Source organism: Etheostoma spectabile, chromosome 13 (assembly GCF_008692095.1).
Source record: "Etheostoma spectabile isolate EspeVRDwgs_2016 chromosome 13, UIUC_Espe_1.0, whole genome shotgun sequence".
NCBI lineage: Eukaryota > Metazoa > Chordata > Actinopteri > Perciformes > Percidae > Etheostoma > Etheostoma spectabile.
The window spans coordinates 10,977,294-10,987,293 of NC_045745.1; the positions used below are offsets into that span (position 1 = coordinate 10,977,294).

At 39.5% G+C, this 10,000-nt stretch overlaps 1 protein-coding gene across 1 annotated transcript in view; it reads left to right on the plus strand.

The window, feature by feature from the left end:
- pou2f3 (POU class 2 homeobox 3) overlaps positions 1–2,273 on the plus strand; it is a 21,820-nt gene extending 19,547 nt beyond the window's left edge. Inside the window, exon 13 of the mRNA XM_032534685.1 lies at positions 1,233–2,273. Coding sequence (XP_032390576.1) covers positions 1,233–1,275 — 43 coding nt within the window. The 3' untranslated portion in view covers positions 1,276–2,273. The remainder of the gene's footprint in view (positions 1–1,232) is intronic.
- The last annotated feature ends 7,727 nt before the right edge of the window (positions 2,274–10,000 follow it).

Here is a 10,000-nt window from a genome sequence, read left to right on the forward strand (position 1 = left end):
GTTTTTCTCCCATCCCGGGATGCTGTGTGGAGTAGCCAGACCCTCCTCCACAGCTCTGAAGGGTGGAGGAAGGTCTGGCAAAGCGAGATGGTGAATATGAAGTTACCACCAGGAGAGAATTAGCTTAGCTTTGCGTAAAGAGTGGAAACAGAGGGAAACAGCTAGCCAATGGTAACAAAAAGGGCCTGCCAGCACCTCTAAAGATCTCTGATGAACATGTTATGGCCTTGTATGTTTAATCTTAAGTGTAAAAACAACAATTGGTGGCAGGAAACCGACAGTGGTGGAAGAAGTATTTAGATCTTGTACTTATTATACAAACGTACTAATACCACACCGAACAACTAATCTGTTACAAGTAAAAGTCATGCATTCAAAAAATGTTACCTAAGTGTGTGTGAGTATCATCAGGAAAATGTACATAAAGTACTTGGAGGCCGTGATATTTTTGGGTGGTGAAATTTTTAACAAAACATTGTATTTTACCAACTACATGTGTTTTTTGTGCAAACAAATCTTAATTTGTAAAGTAACTGGTAACTAAAGCTGTCAGATTAATGTAGTGGAGTAAATAGTACAATATTTCTCTCTGTAATGTAGCAGAGTAGAAGTATAAAGCATGAAAAGATAAGACTCACGTAAAGTACAAGTACCTCAAATTGGTACAGTACAGTACAAATAAGAGTCCTGCATTCAACACATTAAGTAAAAGTATGTACGTTTCATCAGCTAAATGTACTTAAAGTAAAAGTACTAAAGTCTTCCTCTTCTATCTGATGTTTCTGGGTTAATATTCCTGCTGCATTCATGTGTATGTTGCATTTTATTGCTGTAGATGTTTAATGTTGTGCTCATTTGTCCTCCTTTTCCAAACTGTTGGCTAGTTTAATCTACAGCAATGCATCATATTCTATAGGATGATTAAATGTTTGTAGCGCTGATGTCTTGTGAGAACCACATATCTCTAAAAAAGGTTAAAACTTTTCATGGTGTCAGAATAACAGCCCTGTTTTCAGCTTTGTGACGATGCAGTTTGACTGTCATCTGTTAAGTAACTAAAGCTGTCAATGTGTACAAATGTAGCAAAGTAAAAAGTACAAAGTTGCATGAAAAGAAAGTATCTCAAATGTATACTTATGCATAGTGCTTGGATAAATGCACGTAGTTACGTTCCACCAGTGGTTTTCTGTCACCTACTAGTCTAAGTAGATAATCCTGTGATCTTCTTTCAGGTCCTGGTATCGCACATGGAACCCTGCTGCGTATCATCACTGAGAAACATAAACTCTATCATATGAAGCTTTTTATTTTGAGGAGGAAGTACACTGAAGATGTGTGATGGAGTGGCACGATAATACCTGTTCTTAACAGGGTTACAACTACAGGCTAAATCTTAGAGGGAATCATGAGACAAAGCAACAGAGGACTGCAAACACTCCCCACACTGCTGTTAGGACGGCCTCGGGCTGTTTGATTTGCATTCATGTGACTCTTTACTCCACTTAGATCAACTGCAGAGAGGAAGAAAACACACACACACACACACACACACACACACACACACACACCACACACACCACACACACACACCACACACACCACACACACACACACACACACACACACACACACACAACTGACAAGATATAGAAACCCTAGCAGGAATTCTCATATTCAAGCCTGTATGACTCAACTAATCTGTTTAAATGTCAAACTGTTACTTTTTTTCTGCCATCTTTACATTATACTGGACTCCAATGATCTCACTTTTGCTGTTATTTTATGTTTTTATGTTATTAGTTAGTGTTGTTTTGGTGAATTTAATTTAATCCTCCATCGTGACTGCTCGTCTGTCTAAATAAATATGCAGTCTAAACACAGGGATTGCATTGAACTGCATGTTCGTGACTGGTTCAGAAAGGCCTTTTGATTTGGTTGTTTTAGTTCTTTGAAGCAGTTTAACTAAGCTGGTGAGAGAAAACGTAAACCTCTGCTGGCCCAAACCAGCTACTGGGGCTTCTGTGTACTTTGTCTCTTTTTTTCCTGCTGTGGCTTGTTGTTCTGCTTACTACAGACTCTCATAAAAAAAAAAAAAAACTGCCTTTCAGACCTCAAGTCATGGATGGATTACTGAACGGGCCGACTGGGCACAGGCCAAGGGGCCCCGGGGGTCAGGGGTCCTGACTGATTAAATATGGAAAAAACCCTTAACAATTACAAAAATATGCTAAATGACTACAAATATACACAAAACAACAGAAAGAAACCCATACTGACCAGAAACAACCTAAAATGGCTACAAAGACACAAAATGACCACAAAGAAACGTAAAATGACAAAAGAAAAGGAGACTCAAAATGATCACAGAGACCCAAAGCTACTACTAAGACAAGCAAAATGACTAGAAATAGATGCAAAACATCAACAGAAAGATGCAAAATGACAAACAATAGACTTAAAACTAATGTATGAAGACACAAACCACTACAAACGACAAGACAACTATAAAGAGGCACAGAAAAACACAAAGAAATGACTACAAGGAGACAAAAAATAACCCAAAATTACTAAAATATGATGTAAAATGACTAAAAAAGATGCAAAACTATCAGAAATCTAAAAGTGACTACAAAGAGATGCAAAGCAATCCCAAAGTGACCATACAGAGAGACACAACTAAAAATAGACGTGAAAAGACCACAAACCAACACGGAAGGACCCAAAACAAACACATAGAAAAATAAAACTACTAAAAATAGATGCAAAATGACAATCTCAAAACTGTGCAAAATTACTAATGTATAGATGCAAAACAGGCAAAAAAGGTGTAAAATGAGGGGATGGAAGATGACTCTTAGAGTTTGGGTCTTGTAGACCGTCTGGGCCCAGGGGCCCGGGGGCCCGTTGTCTCATAATCTGTCCATGCCTCATGTCAAGGTCTGACTCCCGTTTGTTTGATTTGTGAATAATGAATTTCTGTTTTTTGAGTGTCCATTGAATATTTTTTATTTTAGAGAACTGTTTTTCAGTGATAGATAGGAAACTCTGTGCTAAAGCACCGTAATTATGATGTTATATAATGTAACAGCTGTTTGATCCTCTGAGTCTCAGGGAATCATTCCTCTTTACCTCTTAACTCCAGGGACCCTTCTGAACTTTTATTAAACAGAGACGGCCATGTGCGTCCATGTGCGTCATGAGTTTGATTGTCTTTCTTTTACATAATAAATAAATACATATACGTGTTTCAGACGCCTCAGGACAAAAATGTCACACTGAAACCCAATAAAACCACATTTTCTGATCTCACGCTCATTACAGCATACAGTTATGCATCGGGCTTTGAATAACGCCCAGGCTTAAAAAATGTTTCTTCACCCTTCTCCACCAAACGGAGCCATTTTCTAATGTTTGTTTTCCTGGTTTACACTCTGGTTATTGCTGCTGCACTATGGAGCACTGCGCTGTTTGATGAAATGCATAAAAAACAGTGCTGTGGCTCATGATTGACACATCACATACTGTGAAAAAACTGCTGAATTAAGTACACAAAAAAATATTTTTTAAATATTTCTTCATAACAAAAAAAGTATTTAAACAAATGGGCATTCAAAGGCATTTACCATCCTGAAAATGAATGTATATTTAGTGGTTTAATCAGCACTGAAGATGGTTAAAAAGCTTAACTCAGTGAAAGTGAAAATCAAGATTAACTAGAAAATGCATTTCCTGCAGAAAATGCGTGGGAATGCTGAATAGCTGAATTGCTAAAGCTAACCCGGTCAAATGGCTAAAATCAGTAAAATGTTGAAGTAGTGAGAAGAGTTGAAAAAAGTAGGAATGTTTTTTAATTAAGTTGAATAACAACAGTAATCTAAAACCAAAAGGTGGAAAAATTCAAAAAAGAATTGAAATGCTGAAGCTAACTTAGATAGAGCTTAATTCAGATGTTAACCTCTTGAGAACCGGAGAATAAGTTTTTCCTAATCTATTTTTTGTGATTCCATACCTGTTTAGGGTTAAAAAACATCCTACAATTTACACATTTTTATTTTTATTTTAATTTTTGTTTTATAGCATTCACTGTAGTGGACAACAGGATCATTTTATACTAACAGAGACACTTGGTAGACACCAATTATGTCAACCAAGAGTGATTATTATCAAAGAATACAGGCATTTTGATTAAAACAGATACATTTATCATTCTTGAATCCTTTCTTCCTTGCATTTTGCAAGGATATTTTTTCTATTACGTTAACACTTTTGTCCGTATCCTTTTGATTGGTCCCCTTAATCCATAGCGTTATTTGAACAATGAACATAGAACTAATGTAACTAAACATGATTTAGTTGGATTTTTTTCTGTTAAACTGATCCAATCTAGTTTTTTTCCTTCACTCTCTCATTTTGTTAGATTTTCTTTTTTAGCAGTGATATTCCGGAAGCAATTTCTCTTTTTGGTATGCAAGAACATCTGCACTGGTTCATTCTACGTCTTGCTCCTGCAGCCCTTTTTTCTGAATCTTTCTGCTCTTGATATCCATCATCTCAGGCATGTGCAGGCTCCTATCTGCCACAGATGGCTCTGGTTGTGGGATCCCATCTTAGATGGGGGCTCATACTCATCCTCACTCTCGTCCCAGCTTTTATCCATTCCACTCTCCAACAGCTCTTCAGCTAGAGTAATTTGAAGTCCAGGTACTGATGGTGTTCTGGATGGTCTGCAAGCTTGCTGTCAGACTATTGTATCCAGGAGTTTGTGATGGCAACATCAAAGAATTGACTGATCACACGCGACGTCCATTTTTTGGTCCTGCTTGACATTCGATAGAACTAAGCATGCGATCACATAGATCACCACCACCTATGTTGTCATTATACTGCTTAATTACCGCGGTCTTCTGACCTGGACCAGGCTTTTCTTTCGGACCATCTGGTAACAGATGTCTTCCGGGTCTTTCCCATACAGGGATGAGAGGAGCACTGGTTTTGTTGTCAAACCATTTTGTGATGGCCAGCTCAGGACTCTTCTGACCACTGACACTGAGTTCCCTCCCCTCTTCACTGTTTGTCTACTGGCAGCTGGCACAGCTTTGGGACACGGTTCTTCATTATATTCCAGTTGCAGGGAAGGCCCTTTGCCAGCAATGCGTCCAAAAGATCTATGGTTGTGAAGTACCTGTCAAAGAATATGTGGCTTCCTGTTGGAACAGATTCAACCATGCGTAGAACTGCTGCAGCTCCAACCCCTAACCTTGGGCTGGAAAGGTATTCTTCCCTTGGTAGACTTCAAAATCAAGCATCAGACCATATTGGGGATGCAAGGACAAAGACCTTCAGACCAGTAGGGTTGGCTTGCCGAACATACTGCCTGACTGGACAACGCCTGGTGAAGGGATGATTTGCTCATCAATACAGACCCTTCTGGCTTGGCAAGGCGAGACAGCTTGCCCACACAATCAAGTAGTGGCCTGACTTTCCAAAGATATTCTTCCTTCTTGGTTTCCTCTGTCACAGCCAAATGATTAGTAATAACAGTTTTATTACTCAATGCGCTGAATTTAAAATGGGGAATTGTATCAAACATCCAGTTGCTGCCGTGCCCACAGAGGGCGACGAGTTTCCTCTCGTCCCTTCTGTATCGGTGTCTGTATCTGTCCCTTCAACTGAGCCTTCTGCATCATCTTCCTCTTCTTTATCCACCCATCTTCATCACTGGTTAACCTCATCTTCACTCTCTCATCTGACAACTCCAAATCTGAACTCCCTCAACTATTTGGTATAGAATTCTTTCTGCTCAGTCGTTTCCTCGACAAGTGGAGTCATTATTACATGAAGATAGTCGGATGTCCACTACAATTGACATTCATAATTAGCAAATATTTTAAAAGGCGCATCATTTAGTTGCTATCAAACTAGATCTATATTCCTAACACTTAATAACAAGAAAATATATGATTGTCAAGTCAACACATTAGACAAACAAAATTTGACTCACCTCTCTCTTTCCATAAAATGGTGTTTGTCCTATGCCGTCCATTTTGATTGAAAGAAAGAGGAGTTTCCAGCATACCCCCCAATCAAATGACACTCCTGAAAGACCAGGATGTCCTCTGTCAGTTCAGCAGGAATTAATGGACTCACACAAAAAAATCCAAGGAGAGTGATGAATAGCCAAAGTCCACTACAGTGGATAAAGTAATGGCTTGTCCTCAGGAGGATTTTTAAAGTAGTAAAAAAGGTGAAAAAGATAGAATGTTTTTTTATTAAGTTGAATAAAATCAAGGACCCATAAGGAGCCAGAGCTAGATTTTAAAAGCTGAATGGTTTGATGACTAAAAGTCTTCAGAAGATACTACAACCATAAAACGATGGAAAATAATAATCATAACGGTCTAAAATCCTTCATAAAATCAATGATGAACTGCCTGGGCAGGACTTGAACCCTGGCCCACGCGCATGAAGGGCATTTCACATAACCCATGCGCCCACCAATGAACTGCTGACCAGAACAAAACAATTTAAATTAATTTATCTGTGGTTCGGTGTGTGGTGTGTGTCTGTCTCTGTGTGTGTGTGTTGTGGTCTGCTGTTTGGTGTGTGTCTTGTGTGTCTGTGTCCCTGTGTGTGTGTGTGTCTGGCTGTATGTGTGTGTTGTGTGTTGTGTGTGTTGTGCTGTGTGGGTGTCTGTGTGTGGCTGTGGTGTGTGGTGTGTCTGCTGTGTATGTGTGTGTGTCTGTGTGTGTGTGTGTGTAACTGTGTGTTGTTGTGCCTGTGTGCGTGTGTGTGTGTCTGTGTGTGTAGTGTGCTGTGTGTCGATGTCTGCTGTGTGTGTGTGCTGGGTGTGTGTGTCTGTCTCTGTGTTCTGTTGTGTCCTTGTGTATGTGTGTGTCTGTCTCTGTGTGTGTCTGTGCTGTGTCTCTGTGTGGTCTCTGCTTGTGTTTTGTGTCTGTGGTGTGTGCTGTCTCTGGGGTGTGGTGCGTGCTGTGTTGTGTGTGTGTGTGTGTTCTATGTGTAGTCTGTGTCCCGTGGTGTGATGTGGTTGTCGTTTGCCTGTGTATGTTCTGTGTGTGTGTGTCTGTGTGTCTGTGTGTGTCTCGTGTGTGTATGGTGGTGTGTGTTTGTGTGTGTGTGTGTGTGTCGTGTTGTGTGGTCGTTGTGGGTGCGTGTTGTCTGTGCCTGTGTATGTGTGTCTTGTTTCTGGTGGGTTTGTTGGTATGTGTTGTGGTGTGTGTTTTGTTGGTGCGATGTGTGTGTGTCTCTGTATGTGTGTGTGTGTGTCTGTGTGTCTGTGGACACCAAGGATTTGTTCAGAAGCTATCCATTGCAATATATATAGACGACAACAGAAAGATTTTTTGGAGTGTCTGGGAGCGGTTGCCATGGCTACATCTAATCAGTGGCCATGTTTGTAAACACAGCTAGGAAGCCTTTGATGTCTGTGATGTCATCTCTTTTGATCTGCAATCAGTTAACGACCGCAGCTGTTGTACCCTTCTTTACCTGTCAGCTAATGGAAACCACTGCTCCTTAGACAGTGAAACCAGCTCCCAAACAAATGGTCATTGCGCCAAAGGGATATGAGATAGAAAGAAAATAACTTGCCCATGAGCACCTGAAGGCCTTTGTGAACGTATTGATGTAAAATTCATGTGGATAAAGTTATAATTGTGGGCGTATCAGCGATTTAAAAAAGTGGTTCGCTCTGCGTTTTGCTCAGAAATGGGGACAATCTTTAACATTGCAGTGAATGGAGCAAGATCGTGAACTCTGGTCATTTGAAAGCTCGCTGAGCAAAAAGTATAATTCCTATCACATAAATGAGCACATTGGCTGGAACTAGACAAGAATACCTACGTTTTGATGTATAAATTGTCCATGACAAGTTAGAATTGTTGGCGTGGGAGCAAGTTATAGAGAACAGAGTAAGATAATTTTTTTGAAGCCTTTCACTCTGATGACATCACTCCTCACTCTAACAAATGCAATACACACCCATTATAAATCCAGAAAAATCATAAAATGTGCACTGTACTTAAACAGCTTTTTCACAAAAACTGTAAAATATGTCAATCTGAAAAGATAGAGCCAAATAGCTGAATAGTTTGTGAACGTTTTAAAGTTTGAACCATGTATGTAGGTGAAAAAATGTAGGAGGAGATACATTTTGAAGCTGAAGAAGATTTGAAGGATTTGAAGAGTGCTCTCATTGACTTTAATGTTAAAAAAAATTGTTTAAAAGCTTAATATTTGAAAAAGTATAAATAGCAGAAAAATTGCTGAAGAGGTCCCATCATCTGCTGAAAGAGCTGAAGATTTGAAAAGTTGAATGGTTTAAATAGCTGAAAGTATGCAGAAGATACGGAGAGCCAAAAAACGTACGGAAGACGAAATAATAATAACTAGAAAATGCATTTCCTGCAGAAAATGCGTGGGAATGCTGAATAGCTGAATTGCTAAAGCTAACCTAGTTGAATAGTTACACTCAGTAAAAGTTGTAGAAAAACTTGATATGCTAAAGTAAACTGTAGATAAAGCTTAAATCAGTAAAAGTTGTAGAAAAACTTGAAATGTTAAAGCTAATCTGTAGAAAAAGCTTAAGTCAGTAAGAAGATGTTGAAGTTTTGAGAAGAGTGGAAAAAAGTAGGAAACTTAAAGTAGTAAAAAAAGTTGAAAAAGTAGGAATGGTTTTTAATTAAGTTGAATAACAACAATAATGTAAAAAAGATGGAAAAATTCTAAAAAAATTGAAATGCTAAAGCTACTTGAGAATGCATAATTCAGTAAGAAGATGTTAAGTATGAGATATTTGAAAAGTCGGAATGGCTAATTAAGTTGAATAACACCACAGAAAATCAAATAGGTTTAAATGCCTTGGCAGGTTGTGTACTGCGCGGGATCAAACCCCCGTCCATACGCACTGGGCATCCCTAGGAGTTGACTGTCTTTGGTATACTTGTTGTGAGGTGCCCGCTGTGGAGTTTAACCCGGGTCTCCCACACAAAGGCGCATCATACCACTACGCTACCGACCAAAAACCTGTTTCAAGCTATCCTTTTATATATAATGAGACAAAGAGTGTAGGTGTGTTTGTGTGTGTGTGTGTGTGTGTCTGTTGTGTGTGTGTGTGTGTGTGTGTGTGTTGGTGTGTGTGTGTCTCATAACCACTGCACCACCACCAAAGGATTTGTTCAGGAAGCTATACATTGTAACATATAATGAGAGACACCACACACACACACACACACACACACACACACACACACACACACACACACACAGACGTTTTAAAGTTTGAACCACGTCTGTAAGTGAAAGTATTAAGTCGCTGAAACTTTTGGGAACAGAAGAAGATTTGAAGGATTTGAAGCTTGCTCTCATTGACTTTAATGTTAAAATAAAATGTTTAAAAGCTTAATATTTGAAAAAGTATAAATTGCAGACAAATAGCTGAAGAAGTCCCATCATCTGCTGAAAGAGCTGAAGATTTGAAAAGTTGAATTTGAAGAGTTTTAACACTAGATGATGTTAAACCACTGTGGGATTTGAACCCGGGTCTCTGGCACAAAAGGTATGAGACATAACCACTGCGCCACCGCAGTAACATCTTCCTACTGAACTATACATGTTGATATATAATATATCATGTCTGTGTGTGTGTGTCTGTGATGTGTGTCTCTGTTGTTTGCCTGTGTGTGGCTGTGTTTCTGTGTGTGTGTTCTTGTCTTGGTGTCCTTTATGTGTGTGTCTGCTCTGTGTGTGTGTGTGTGTTTGTGTGTGTGTGTGTCCCTGTTCTGTGTGGGATGTGTCCTGTCTGTGTGTGTGTGTGTGTGTGTGTGTGTCTGTGTGTGTGGTGTGGTGTGGTGTGTGTTTCTATTGTGTTTGTGCGTGGTGTGTGTCGGTCCTCTGTCGTCTGGTGTGTAATCTGTGTATGTGTTATGTGTGGTGGTGTGTGTGTGTCTTCTGTGTTTGTGTGTGTGTGTGTGTGTGTCGTGTG